General features: G+C 37.3%; 1 protein-coding gene across 1 annotated transcript in view; it reads left to right on the forward strand.

Moving 5' to 3' along the window:
* LOC102824247 (interferon-induced guanylate-binding protein 2-like) overlaps nucleotides 1-15,947 on the forward strand; it is a 71,694-nt gene that overhangs the window by 33,808 nt on the left and 21,939 nt on the right. The window contains exons 5-9 of the mRNA XM_006831065.1: nucleotides 429-556; nucleotides 1,678-1,787; nucleotides 8,297-8,493; nucleotides 9,016-9,258; nucleotides 11,775-12,055. Of these exons, the coding sequence (XP_006831128.1) occupies nucleotides 429-556; nucleotides 1,678-1,787; nucleotides 8,297-8,493; nucleotides 9,016-9,258; nucleotides 11,775-12,055 (959 nt within the window). The remainder of the gene's footprint in view (nucleotides 1-428; nucleotides 557-1,677; nucleotides 1,788-8,296; nucleotides 8,494-9,015; nucleotides 9,259-11,774; nucleotides 12,056-15,947) is intronic.

Here is a 15,947-nt window from a genome sequence, read left to right on the forward strand (position 1 = left end):
AAGTTTAGAGGTGCGATAAATATTGAAAGTCAACTTAAGGTTGAAATTTTTTATCTTCAGTCTGTTCAGGAGGATAAGAATAAACTCACTCTTGCCTTACCATTTGCTTTGGTTTTCCTCCTTTAATGGTACAGATGAACCTTTCTGGATTGAATAGTCAGTGATAAAAATTAATATACATAAAAATGAAATCTAAGACATTTACTACTATGTTTATTTGGTAATATCTAGCTTACATTGATATTTAAGTTAATGAAAAATATCTCAATATGTATTGATATTCTAATTTTATTATTCTCTGGTTGTAGTTAAGATCAATATTGGCTGTAGTTATTAGCTACATCTTCATTACATTAACTTTTATTTCAATATCCAGAACCAACGTCTATTAACACTCCATTCAAAAATATCTGATTCCTGCTTTCCAGGCTTCTCTCTGGGCTCCACAGTGCAGTCTCACACTAAGGGAATTTGGATGTGGTGTGTGCCTCATCCCAATAAGCCAACCCACACCCTAGTTCTGCTTGACACCGAGGGACTGGGAGATATAGAGAAGGTAAAAATAAATCTTTTAAGTTATACGCATGCCAGATAGCCCTCCTTGTCAGTGGCATATCGCCTGAAGATAGCACCTATGGCAGTTTGTTTTAAATTGCTGACTGATATCTCATAGCTGCATATGGAAACTGAGATGACTAATTGTTGTCCCCCAACCTCAAATGGTATCTTGCCTGCCATGACTTACATACTGCTTTGTTCCTTCCTTATTACTTCTCAATGGTTGAATTATGATTCCAATTGATTATATCAATGAGTGATTCTTCATCTTTACTTAGTACTAGTGAAAGTTTGGCTTTGGATGCAGTTTGTTAGCCAACTAAAGCTAGTAAACATTACCTTTGAGCATAAAGAAAACATAACCTCTGAGTACAAAGTACTGATTTGGAAGTCAATGTACCCAGAGCCCCACAGCACAAACAAAGAGAGAAGGTAATAAGGATAATTAATCATATTATGGAGTTCATGATGTCTAATGATTTTTCAGATATGTGTCTTTCACAAAATCATAGAAAAAATGTTTTCTTGAACCTGTTGGATGTGCCACTAAAGCTGACTAGATGTTTTGCAAACTTATATGTTGACTTTGTACATTGGACTCCCAAAGAGGTGATAAGAATGCCCTTATGTGTAGCAGAAGAACTAGTAAAAGGACAAGCCAAAATCTGATAGCAGCATATTTTTATATTAAAAAAAAAAAAAGATACATTACTACTCTTACAGGTCTTGGGCCACAGAAACTATTGTCAAAATAGCCTATGTTAACAGTTGTCAAATAAGTTATTTCTATGGCATGTCAGTGCAAAAGAATAGGGTCATATTCAAGAGACATTTTTGCATATTAGTAGCTGATCATAACAGCAACCATTTTCAAACGTTTATGTGTTTAACACTCTGATATGCCTTTCTATACAGTAACTTATTTATATTTTCAGAACACCTTAAATTGAATGTCAAGAAACTCACTAAACAGAGGTAAAATAAATCATATGTAGGGAAGTGATTTGCCTAAGGTTGCAAGGTAAAATGAGACAGAGTTGAGGTTCAAACTTGATCTCTCTGAATCCAAAGCACATGTTCTTAGTCATTCTTCTATGTGGTCTCTGCACTGACTTCTAGGGAGACAACCAGAATGATTCTTGGATCTTTGCTTTGGCGATACTACTGAGCAGCACTTTCGTATACAATAGCATGGGAACCATCAACCAACAGGCCATGGACCAACTGCAGTATCCTTTTTTGTCTTCCCAAATAGCCCCAAATTGAAAACAGAGCTGAATCATTTTTCACCAAGTATGGAGGTGGACATCTATAGAAGAATTCATAAGTCCCTTCCATAGTGAATCCCATTATTCTCAACATACCAGTTTATCTCAATCACCCTGAGAATTCTGAACCTTCTTGGTCACATATCATCCTCAACTACACAAAACTCTGTACATCTCCTCTTTTAACTATATTAGCCTATAATCTTCAAACCCTCAAAGTCATCTGTTGTTGTTGTTGTTGTCAGGTGCCATCGAGTCGGAACCGACTCATAGCGACCCCATGCACAGCAGAACGAAACAATGCTCGATCCTGGGCCAACCTCACCACCGCTGCCACCCCCGAGTCCATCAATGATGCCACCTGGCCGATCCATCTCGTTGGAGGTCTTCCTCTTTTTCTCTGACCCTCCACCCTACCCAGCATGACATCCTTCTCCAACGATTGTTTCCTCCGGACTACATGTCCAAAGTAGGAGAGACGAAGCTTAGCCATCCTGGCCTCCAAGGAGCACTCTGGCTGCACTTCTTCCAAAACAGATCTATTGGTTCTTTTGGCAGTCCATGGCACCCTCAGTATTCTCCTCCAACACCACAACTCAAAGGCATCAATTCTTCTACGATCCTCTTTAGTCACTGTCCAGCTTTCGCATCCATATGAGGCTATTGAAAACACAATGGCCTGGGTCAGGCGCACCCTAGTCCTCAAGCTGACATCTCTGCTCTTCAATACTTTAAAAAGTTCCTGTGCAGCAGATTTGCCCAGTGCAATACGTCGTCTGATCTCTTGACTGCTGCTTCCGCGAGTGTTGATAGTTGATCCAAGAAGAATGAAGTCCTTGACAACTTCAATCCTTTCTCCATTGATAAGAATGTTGTTTATTGGTCCAGTGGTGAGGATTTTTGTTTTCTTGACATTGAGATGCAATCCATATTGAAGGCTGTGCTCTTTAATCTTCATAAGTAAATGTTTCAAGTCCTCTTCACTTTCAGCGATCAAGGTTGTATCATCTGCATATCGCAGGTTGTTAATGAGTCTTCCTCCAATCCTGATGCCACGTTTTTCTTCATAGAACCCAGCTTCTCGTATTATTTGCTCAGCATACAGGTTGAATAAGTATGGTGAAAGAATACAACCCTGTCTCACACCTTTCCCAATTTTAAAACTTTCAGTGTTCCCATGTTCTGTTCGAACAACTGCTTCTTGGTCTAGGTACAGATTTCTTAGAAGTACAATTAAGTGTTCTGGAATACTCATACTTCTCAATGTTGTCCATAGCTTGTCATGATCCACACAATCGAAAGCCTTTGCGTAGTCAATAAAGCACAGGTAAACATCCTTCTGATATTCTCTGCTTTCAGCCAAGATCCATCGGACATCAGCAATGATATCTCTCGTTCCACGGCCTCTTCTGAATAAATAAGTCATGTAGAACTTATTTTTTCCCTTCAACAAAATCACTATATCCTTACCATTTTCTCTAAATGTTTACTTTTGACCTGGTTGTCCCTTGCCAATATAATTTCACTCTCAGGCCCATCAAATGGTCTCAAATGGTGATGTATTATCACTCTTATCTTATATTTAACAGGTCCCATATATTAGTTAGATGTCATACTTGCTCCTTGTTTCCGCTTAAAGATGCTTTCTCTTTCTGCTTCCAGTAATCAGAAAAGATACTTTTAAACACAGACCCTTACACTTTGCTGCATTTTTTATTGTGCTTGTTAACCAACTTCTCAGTAAACAAACCACTTATCTGTTAACAAATTTTAGCTTCTAATACATGGTGTTTCTAGACACCTCAGCAACTGATACTTATCCAAAATCTCAGATTTCTCTGTTCCATTACATCGTAATAAACTTTTCTTCCACCTTCCTGCATTACCAAGTCTGGAATATTATCAGTAGCTTCACTATTTCTACAAATTCAGTTTTAAAATTCACAAGCAATTTATTGTTTTTTGTTTTTTGCTAAGATCTTCACATTTCTGTATCTAATAGCTCTTAGTGCTCATGTTATTTGTTTTTCAACAGCATTTGACAAAAAAAAAAAAAAGTCTTACTTCTTTCAGACTTGAAACACAAGCTTGGCAGTTCAAACCCATCAGCTGTTCCTCAGAAACCCTAACGGGTCCCTAGGTGATCTTACCCAGTCCTGAGGTGTTCCATATCATCTACCTATGAGTAACCATCAAATTTATATCTCCAGTCATAATCTCTGTTCTCAGCTTTAAACCTGTATATATATATATATATAAAACAACTTTCTCATCTTTTCCATTTAGATGTGTAAGACACATCTCAAACTAAACATATATGAAACAAATTTCTTAGTCTGCTTGTACAAAACTACTCTTCCCCAATGTTCCTTACCAGAGACATTTTTCATATCACCATGCAGGTGATGATTAGAATGTTGACATCATTTTGGATGATTCCATCCCTTATACCTTCAAACTCTACAACATCAAGTTTATTCCACTTCATAGCTGCCATGCATGGGGTTTCTGAGGCTGTAGTCTTTATAGGAGCAAAGAACTGCATCTTTCTTCTGTAGAGCAGAATAAGTCCAGGGCTTATTCTACAGATCCACCAGAGCTCCTTAAACTCTAAGAATTAGTAATCATTAAATCCTGTCATCAGCACTTTCAAAAACATTTCCCCAAACTGATCCTCACAACTCATTTATCATAACTCTAGTATAAGTCCTCCATTACCTTTCTTCTGGGTTTCCTCCTGAGCTCCCTAATTTCTTTCCCTGTTTATACTCCTTATTGTTACCCAACTTACACAAGTCATAATAATCTTTTAAAATCAAATATCAGACCATATGCTCTTTCACCTACCCAGCAGTCTCAAGCAACGTTCTATAAAGAAGCAAAACCAGTGAAGCTTATTATGTATATATAAAGAGAAGTATATATCAAAGATATGACTCACATTTGTTGTTCTTATTGTTGGGTGCCATCAAGTCGGTACAACTCATAGCAACCCTATGTACAAAGGAATGAAACACTGCCTGGTTCTGAGCCATTCTCACAATTGTTGACATGCTTGAACCCATTGATGCTGCCACTTTGCCAATCCATCTCACTAGGGTCTTCCTCCTTTTCTCTGACCCTCCGCCTTACCAAACATGCTACCTTTCTCCAGGGATTGGTCCCTTCTGACAATATGTCCAAAATATGAGAGACAAAGTTTGGCCATTCTTGCCTCCAAGGAGCACTCTGGCTACACTTCTTCCAACACAGCCCATGACACTTTCAATATTCTCCTCCCACACCATATCTCAAAAGCATCAATTCTTGTATGGTCTTCCTTATTCACTGTCCAGTTCTCACATGCATATGAGGTTATTGAAAATACCATGGTTTGGGTCAGGCACACCTTATTCCTCAAGCTGTCATCTTTGCTCTTCAACACTTTAAAAAGGTCCTGTGCAGCAGATTTGCCTAATGCAATACGTCATTTGATTTCTTGACTACTGCTCCCATGAATGTTGATAGTTGATCCAAGAAGAATGAAGTCCTTGACAACTTAATTGTTGTCATTAAGTGCCTTTGAATTGGTTCCAAACCATAGAAACCTTATATAGGCTTTCTGAGGATCACCTGGTGAGCTTGAACCTCCAACCTTACAGTGCAAAGGACTTTGCAGTCCAGCACATTAATGCACAGTGCCACAGGGCAAATCCCAAGTCCTTGGGTCAGATGTCAGGCTGGAGATTTCTCATTCTCATAGCTGCAGAGCTGATGAACCATGATAGGCAGGTCAGATGGTAGGCAGGCAGATCATCGGCCAGGTAATATAGAAAGCTGCTGATGACATCCAAGATAAGTAGGCAATAGAGAAGGTGACTTGAGCCACTGGTTCAAAAAACCAAAGGTCAGATGACAAGCCAGATGAAGGATTCACACCCAGCAGAAAACAACAAGCTTTGACTGAGTTCCAGTATATTGAAAGTAGACCACACCTTGGAGGAAACTTCCTTACAATTAATTGCTTGTTCATAGAAGATTTCACCATTAGAGATGATTGCATAATATTAGATCTCATTAGAGATGACTGCATCTCAACTGTCAATTCACTGAGAATCCTGGTCCAGTCAAGTTCACACAAAACCTTAACTATAACATCCCCTAAATAGCTTCCTTTAAGTTTATTTAAAATTCAGACTCCTTTCCTTATTATAACTTCCAATGTTTATATGGTCTGCTTCCTATTTTTTCTTGGACTGTGTCATATCTTTAATGGTGTTCTTGCTATAGATTGGACACACTCACTTATTCCCTACTTAAAGACTGCCTGCAATGCTCTTCCAAAGGACTCCTTTGTGGGTGGTTCACTCCTTTCATTTAGATTTCTGTGAGAATATCAACTCAGGGAGGACTATCTGAACAATTATATAAACCAACACCGCATGATGATACACACTGTTTATCTCTACCTCATTTTTCTTCAAGACAACAGTCATAACTATCTGATATTTGTTGTCCCATTTTGGGAAGAACATGCTCAGCATTTCTCAAGCTGAGGGAACTTAAGAAAATCCAAGCCTTGACTTGAAGTATTGAAAGATTCTCTGGGGAAATTATTGAATGATGCAGAAAGCATCAAAAGAAGATGGAAGGAATACACAGAGTCACTGTACTAAAAAGATATGGTTGATGTTCAAGCATTTCAAGAGGTAGCATATGATCAAGATCCAATCAACCTGAAGGGAGAAGTTCAAGGTGCACTGAAGGCATTGGCAAAGAACAAGGCACTGAGAATTGATGGAATACAAATTGAAATATTTCAACAAATTAATGCAGCACTGGAGCCACTCACCCATCTATGCTAAGAGATTTGGAAAGTTGTACCTAGCCAACTGACTGGGAGAGATCTGTATTTGTGCCTATTCCAAAGAGAGGCAATCCAATGGAATACAGATATCATCAGCCAATATCATTGATATCCCATGTGAGTGAAGTTTTACTAAAGATAATATAAAAGCTACTGCAATCATACATTGACAGAGAACTTCCAGAGGTTCCAGCCAGATTCAGAAGAGCATGTAGAATGAGGGATATCATTGCTGACATCAGATGGATCTTGGATGAAAGCAGAGGATACCAAAAAGATGTTTATCTGTGCTTTGTTGACTATACAAAGCCTTTCGATTGTGTGGATCATGAGAAGCTATGGACAATATTGCAAAGTATGAGAATTCCAGAATACTCAATTATGTGCAAGAGAACCTGTGCATAGACCAAGAGGCAGTTGTTCAAGCAGAACAAGAAAACACCAAATGGTTTCACTTAGGAAAGGTGTGCGCCAGGGTTATAGTCATTCACCATATTTATTCAATCTGCATGCTGTGCAAATAATCCAAGGAGCTGGATTGTGAAGAAAAATGTGTCAACTGGATGAAAACTCATTAACAACTTTCAATATGCAGATGATACTACCTTCCTTGCTCAAAGAGACAAGGACTTATAATATTGATGAAGATCAAAGACCACAACCTTTGGTAAATACAAAGAAAACAAAAATCCTCACCACCGAACCAATAAATAGCATCTCTATAAATTGAGTAAAGACTGAAGTTGTCTAACATTTTATTTTTCTTGAATCAACCATCAACACTCATGGAAGGAGTAGTCAAGAAATCAATCGATGTATTGCATTACACAAATCTGTTGCACAAGACCACTTTAAAGTGTTGAAGAGCAAAGATGCCACTTTGAGGACTAAGGTGCACCTGATTCAAGACATGGTATTTTCAATAGCATCATATGCATACAACAGTTGGACAATGAATAAGAAAGATCATAGAAGAACTGATGCATTTGAGTTACGGTGTTGTAAGAGATTGTTTAAAATACCACACATGTCTACAGAACAAACAGATCTGCATTGGAAGAAGTACATCCATAATGCTCCTTGGAAGCCAAGATGTCCAGATTTCATCGCTCATACTTCAGACATATTGTCAGGAGGGACCCAGTCCTTGGAGAAGGATATCTTGTTTAGTAAGGTAGAGGGTTGGAGAAAAAGAGGAAGACTACAATGAGATGCATTGACACTGGTGGCAGTGATGGGCTCAGGCCTAGTAAAGATTGTGAGGTTGACCCAGTACAGGGCAGTGGTTCCTTCTGTTGTGCATAGGCTCGCTATGAGTTGGTACCAACTTAATGACACCTAACTACTAGTACTATCTGATATTTTAGTATATTTTTGGTTGTTTGTTTATTGTCTGTCTTTGTCAAATAGAGGATAAACTATTTGAATGCATTGTCTTATGCACTGAAATGCTGTTAGCCACTAAAACTGTGCTTGGTTCACAAACATTCTCAAAATATAACTGTGGAATGAATGAATGATATAATAAAGAGAAAACAAATTGTTTCAAATAAGCATTGAAAGAAAACATAGCATAAAAATACTATTTTTTTTTTTCTGTGCTTTTCCTAAATTAACATTTCAGTTATGTGACTGAGCTGACAGATCGAATCCGGTCAAAATCCTCACCTGATAATAGCGAGTGCTGTGACTCAGCTGACTTTGTGAGCTTCTTTCCAGACTTCGTGTGGACACTAAGAGATTTCTCCCTGGAACTGGAAGCTCATGGAAAACCTATCACTCCTGATGAGTACTTGGAGATTTCACTGAAGCTAAAACAAGGTGTCTGGGACTAGTTGCTGGGTACCAAACAGAGAGATAATAATATAAAAAATAACCATTTCTGTGTAGATGCTAAAAATTATTATTTCTTTTATTTATTTCTCTGAAAGTAGTTATGTAATGGTACTGTATTCTGGAGTCGATTCTGACTCATAGCAACCCTTTATAAGGTTGCCGAGGATGTAAATCTTTACAGGAACAGAAACCTTCATCTTTCTCTGGTGGAACTGCTGGTATTTTAGAAATGCTATCTGTGAAGCTAGCAGCCTGACTCATAACCACAATGCAACCAGAGTTCCTTGGAATTAGTACCACAGGATGTGAAAGCATTATTTAGTTGAGTTACTTGTATTCAATTTCTCCACTCAGAAAAAAACTTTGTTGTTTACAATTCTCCTTTTATTGCTGGTCCATAATTAGCTAAGTGTTATCTACTTATATAGGCTTTGTGAAAATTATATTCAGGAAACAATTGTGATAATTAATCTGAGGGTGAACTACCTCCAATTTTTATTCCCCTAGGTACTGACCAAAAAGCTAAACGCTTTAATGAGCCTCGATTGTGCATCCGGAAGTTCTTCCCCAAGAAGAAGTGCTTCATTTTTGACAGACCCGCTCCAAGAAAGCACCTTATTCACCTGGAGCAGCTAGAGGAGGAAGAACTGAGCGAGGAGTTTGTAGAACAAGTTGAAGAGTTCTGCTTCTACATCTTCAGCCAATCCAAGGCCAAGACTCTTTCAGGCGGCATCATAGTCAACGGGCCTCGTGAGTCACTCCCTCTCTTCCAACTCCTTACTAAGACTTTCCTTTGCTCCCTTTAGAGGATAAAATAGGGGAGACTTAAATATTACTTCTAGTAAGTATATGAAACTCACACAAGGGTCATATTTATAAAAATGAAGAGGAGCTAAAATTATTTCTAGTAACATCTAAAGTTCATAATTATAAGGTGGGAAAAAAAACCTAGATGCCAATTCATTTATAGTAATTTCATCCACCAACTGCTCAGCTCCACATTTTTGAAATTTTCTTCAATAAAATATATAGTGTGACAGAGTCAAGAAAAAGCAAATACTTTTTGTATGTCAGGCTTTGGCAGTAACTTTCATGCTATTCTTTTATCCATCCATTCATAATATTTAGTAAATGCCTGCAATACATCAACCACCATACTAACCAATGGGTATAATGGTCAATACACGAAATGTGATTACTATTTTCATTCCAGCATAATAGGGATAAAATGAACTGTAATAAAATGTTTAGAAACTCATGATAAATGACATCAAATAAAAATACTACACTATCATAAGAGAGCAGTGGAAACCGTGGTGGCACGGTGGAAAAAGTGTTTGGCTATGAACCAAAAGATTGAAAGTTCAATTCACCACCTGCTTTATAGGAGAAAAAATATGGCAATATGTTTTCATAGGTATCCCAATCAACAAAATATTATGGGGCAGTTCAATTCTGAACTATAAGGTTATTAAGAGTCTGAATCGACTTGAAAGCAATGAGTTTGACTTGATTGTGGTGAGGACTGGGGTTTTACACAGGTGTGGTTTAATTTAGGCTGAATGATAGAGAATACTTGTCTATAAAAGAGATGTTTGAGGTTAGAAATTAAATATAGGTAGGCATGAACCAGAAGAACAGGAAGTAGTAGCTTTGAAGACAGAGGGGATTTATATGAAAAAGCTCTAAGGCAGAAAACAATTTGCAATTTCAAGAAAATACAAGGAAGACTATGTTATTGGTACATGAGTAGAGTGAATGAGAGTGCAGTATAATTATAAAAAGATGCAGGAAATAGTTCTTGAAAGGTGGATTACTTCAAAGAGACTAGAGTTTATTCAGAGCTCAGTGAGAATGTATTGAAGGAGATTAGACAGAAACAGAAACTTACATTATCTAATTTTTATTTAAACAAGTTTTTCTGAATACTTTGTAGATTGTGCTTTGCAGGGTGTAAGGAAATGAAGAGAACATGGTAGTTTCATAGGATAAGCATTGTACTGCAAACCACAATGTTAGTGGTTTAAACCCACCAGCCACTCCACAAGACCAATGAGGCTTTCTGCTACTACAAAATATTTTTTAAACCTATATAGAATCACCAACTCAATGGCCCCTAACAGCAGCATGGGGAATGAAGGAACCCAGGGGGCTCAGTGGGTTAAATACTGGATTGCTAACTAAAACATCAGTAGTTCAAACTTTGAAGCTGCTCTCAGTGAGAAAGATAAAGTTACCTCCTTCTTTAAAGATTTATAGTCCCAGAACTATATAGATTCACTATCTATTAGAATCAACTCAGTGGCAGTGATATTTGGAAGCCAATTAAGAAGTTCTGGGGAACACTGGGTTAAGCTAACCTAAAAATCTGTGACTCAAGTCCACCAACAGATCCATGGTAGTAAGATGAGGTCGTTCATTTCTGTGAAGATTCACAGCCCAAAACCCTTCAGAGAAAGTCTACTGTGTACTATAGGGTCACTTTGAGTTGGAATCAACTAGAGACCAGTGGACTTTTGTTTTATTTTTAAGAGAATGAATTTAAAAAAAATGATTCTATTTACAATGGCTTAACAATAGATGAGAATGTGTTAGAAAATTTTATAGTAGTGGAGATAGGCAAAGCACAGGTTCCATGTATGTTTTGGATATGGAATCAGTAAGGACTGATATTTAGAGTTGCCAGCTGTTCTCATTGATCGACTGACTTTTTGTGAAATATGAGTATTTCAGTCCTAAATCCAGCAAAGTTTTAGGACAACTGGAATGAGTTAGTTACCCTACATGTAGCTCTGAAAGAGGATATCCAGGAACATCCATTTACCTAGTCTGGACACAGGGCTAGTAGCCTGTACCGCAAAAAGAAATCTAAGCATGCTACATGATCCTTTTCATAAATTGGAAGTGAGGAGAAAGGAGGCTAGAAGAAAAAGAACAGAGTACAGGGACGGAGAGAACGATGAACAAAAGACATAAAGGCAGAATATCTTGGGGGAAAAAACAATTCTGATCATTCATTTCAATAATTTCCATTTGAATAGACAGAAGAAAAGGAAATAAAAGCTATAAATGTGTGTAGACTTAAAGGTTGACTATAGTTTCCATCAGTATTCTTTCTCAGAATAAAGCCTTAAAAACTATTATGTGTGACATTTCAAGACATACAGAAACTATAGCCTTTGATTAAAAAAATCATCCTCAGAACTAAGCAGAATGTTGAGTGCTCTCCTGTCTCCCCACAAGTGATACTCTTGTTCCTTCTTTAGGTCTGAAGAACCTAGTACTGACCTATGTCAATGCCATCAGCAGTGGAGATCTGCCCTGCATGGAGAACGCAGTTCTGACCTTGGCTCAGATAGAGAACTCAGCTGCAGTGCAAAAGGCCATTGTCCACTATGATCAACAGATGGGCCAGAAGGTGCAGTTGCCCACAGAAACCCTGCAGGAACTTCTGGACCTGCACAGGGCCATTGAGAGAGAGGCCATTGAAGTCTTCATGAAGAGCTCCTTCAAGGATGTGGACCAAAAGTTCCAGAAGGAATTAGGGGTATATTTGCTATATAATTATTAAAAAGAAAACTAATAATTATTTGCTTTGATAGACATAAAAAAAAATTCAAAAACCTAGAAAAACAATCATGAGAATATTACTCAAGAACATATACAAATCTTCCTGCTTCCAAGTTAAGCAAGGATAGTGCTTGACAAATGGCCACTGAACAAGTGCCATTCCTTCCCATGGTTTGCAAGGCAAGATGTTATAAACGATGCAATATTGCATCAGATGTCCTGATAAAAATAGATAGTCAAGATACTGAAAATAACAACCATTTAGGCTAAATTTACTACCACTTATCTGTCAGTTTGTAGTACTGTGGTGGCTTGCTTATTGCTATGAATTTGGAAGCCATATTATGGGTATTTTAAGTACCAGTAAGGTCACCCTGAGTGAAAAGATTTCACCTAAGCTTCCAAACAAAACAGACTAGTAAGAAGGAGTGACAGACTACTTCCAAATATATTGTCACTGAATACCTTATTAATAGCAGCGAAACACTGTCAGAAAGCACCAGAATATTGAATATTGAAACATGATAAAGGGTACCAGAATATTGTCAAATATAATGATAGGAAATGGACACCTAAATTTGGAAGGCACTCAAAATACGACTGCTGCCTCCTCAAAGTAGAGTTAACCATGAGGATGAGAATGAAGTAAAGCTTTTGGAACCTTCATTTGCTGATAGGTACAACTCAAAATAAGGAGAAAAGGCTGAAAACATCCATTATTAATCAGAACATGGAATATAGAAAGAATGAATGTAGGAAAATTGAAAGTTGTCAAAAATGAAATGTAGTGTATAAACATCAATATATTAGGCATTAGTGAGCTAAATGGACTGGTATTGGCCATTTTGAATCTAACAATCACCTGGTTTACTATGCCAGGAATGACAAACTAAAGAGATATGATGCCACAGTCATCATCAAAAAGAACATTTTAAGGTATTTCTTGAAGTATAATGCTGTTTGTGATTAATATCAGTTAATATAATTATTATTTAAATTTTTGAACCAAACACTAAAGCCAATGATGATGAAATTGAAGAATTCTACCAACATCTGATAGAATATACAATCAAGATGTATTGATCAGTACTAGAGATTGGAAAGCAAAGGTTTGCAAAAAAGAGGAAAGACCAGTAGTTGGAAAGTATAGCCTTAGTAATAGAAATGGTATTGGAGTTCACAGGATAGAATTTTCCAAGACCAATGACGTCTTCATCGCAAATAATATGAAAGATTACTATATACATGGACGTCACCAAATAGAATACACAGAAATCAAATTGACTTTATCTATGGGAAAAGATGGTAGGAAAGCACCACATCTTCAGCCAAAACAAGACCTGGGGCAGACCATGTAACATACCATAAATTACACATATGCAAGATCAGGCTGAAGCGAAAAAAAAAATGAAAATAATTCCATGAGAGCCAAAATATGATGTTGAACACAACCACCTGAATTTAGGAATCAGCTCAAGAACATATATAAAGAATTAGACACTAGTGACCGAAGACCAGAAGAGTTGTGAAATGACATCAAGAACTTCATACAGGAAAACGTAAAAGGTCATTAAGTAGACAAGAAAGATAAACAATCCAAAATGAATGTCAGAAGAGACTTTGAAACTTGCTCTCCAGCAAACAGATGATAAAGCAAATGGAAGAAATGAGGAGGTAAAACAACTGAACAGAAAATCTCAATGGACAGAACCAGACAATAGTCAAATATTATAATGATATGTGCAAAAACCTAGAGTTAGGATTTCAAAATGAAAGAGCATGCTAAACATTTCTCAACCTGAAAGAACTGAGGAAATAATTCAAGCCTCAACTTGCAATATTGAAAGATTCTATGGGGAAAATATTGAATGATGTAGAAAGCTCAAAAGAATATGGAAGGAATTAAAAGACTCTAGAAGGAATACATACAGTCACTGTATCAAAAGAAATGAATTTATGATCAACCATTTCATGAGGTAACAAACGATCAAGAGCCAGTATACTGAATGAAGAAGTCCACGGTACACTAAAGACATTGGCAAAGAACAAGGCTCCGGAACTGATGAAACACAAATTGAAATACTTCAAGAATCTGATGCAGCTCTGGAAGTACTCACTCATCTATGCCAAGAAATTTAGAAAACAACTACCTGACCAACTGGTGGGAAGAGATCCATATTTGTACCCATTCCAAACAGTAATGGCACAACGGAATGTGGAAATCATTTGATAACATCATTAATATTGCATGTAAGTAAAATTTTGTTAAAGGTAATTCAAAAGCAGCTGCAACAATATATTGACAGGGAAATACCCAAGGTTCAAGCCAGATTCAAATGTGGTAGAATGAGGGATATCACTGCTGACATAAGATGGATCTTGACTGAAAGAAAAGAATACTAGAAAGATGCTCACCTGTTCTTTAAAAATGACACAAAGACTTTCTATTGCGTGGATCATGACAAACTATGGACAACATTGTAGAGAACAAGTATTCCAGAAGACTTTATTTTGTTTGTGAGAAACCTGTACACAGACCAAAAAGCAGTTGTTCAAACAGAGCAAGGGAACACTGATTGACTTAACATTAAGAAAGGTGTGCACCAGGGTTGTGTTCTTTAATCATACTTACTCAATCTTTATGCTGATCAAATAACCTAAGAAGCTGAATTATATGAGAAAAAAAAAGCATTAGGATTGGAGGAAGACTCACGAAAAACCTGTAATAAGCAAATAATACAACCCTGCTTGCTAAAAACAAACAGGACATAAAATACTTACTGATGAAGATCATAGACCACATAGACATGGAATACACAGAAATCAAATTGACTACATCTATGGAAAAAGACGGTGGGAAAGTTTTATATAGGCATGTAACCAAAATAAACATCCTCACCACTGTACCAATAAAATATCCTCAAGATAAATGGAGAAAAGATTGAAGTTGTCAAAAACTTCATTTTTCTCTGATCAACCATGAGCACTCATGGAAACAGCATTCAAGAAATCAAATGACATATTGCATTTGCAAATCTGTTGGACAAGAATTCTTTGAAGTGTTCAAGACCAAGATGTCAGTTTGAGGATTAACATGTGCCTTATCCAAGCCATGGTATTTTCAATAACCTCATATGCATATGAAAGTTGGACAATGATTAACAGAGACCATAGAAGAATTGATGCATCTGTGTTACAGTGTCGGAGGATATTATTAAAAGTACCATGGACTATTAAAAGAACAAACAGATCTGTGTTGGAAGAAGTATAGTCAGAATGGTCCTTAGAAGCAAGAATAGTGAGACTTCATCTCTCATACTTCAGACATATTATCAAGAGGTACCATTAATTGGAAAAGGACATTATGCTTTGTAAAGTGGAGTTCAGGAAAAAAACCAGAAACACCCCCAATGAGATGGATTGGCAGAGTGGGAGCAGCAATGGACTCAAGTGTAGTGACGATTGTGACGTTGATGTAGGACTGGGAAATGTTTGTTCTGTGTTGCATAAAGTTGCTATGATTTGGTACTGTCTTGATGACACCTAACAACAACAACAGCTGAAAGGAAAAGCTTGCCATTGAAGTCATCTTGAGTGATCTGTTGATAAAGATTTTATTCTGTCAGACTTTCTAAATAAAGTACAGCCAACATTACCTTCATTAGGGTTATACTGTTGTTGTTCAGTGTCATCAAGTTAGTTCTGACAAATAGAGACCCTGTATAGAGTATCTGAAAGGAGTTCTGGTAGCGTAGTGGTTACGAATCGGGCTGCGATCCTTAAGGTCAGCGGTTCGAAACTACCAGCCGCTCCGCGGGAGAAAGATGCGGCTTTCTACTCCCGTAAGGATTTACACCCTCGGAAACCCT

This window comes from Chrysochloris asiatica, unplaced genomic scaffold (genome assembly GCF_000296735.1).
Source record: "Chrysochloris asiatica unplaced genomic scaffold, ChrAsi1.0 scaffold00002, whole genome shotgun sequence".
NCBI lineage: Eukaryota > Metazoa > Chordata > Mammalia > Afrosoricida > Chrysochloridae > Chrysochloris > Chrysochloris asiatica.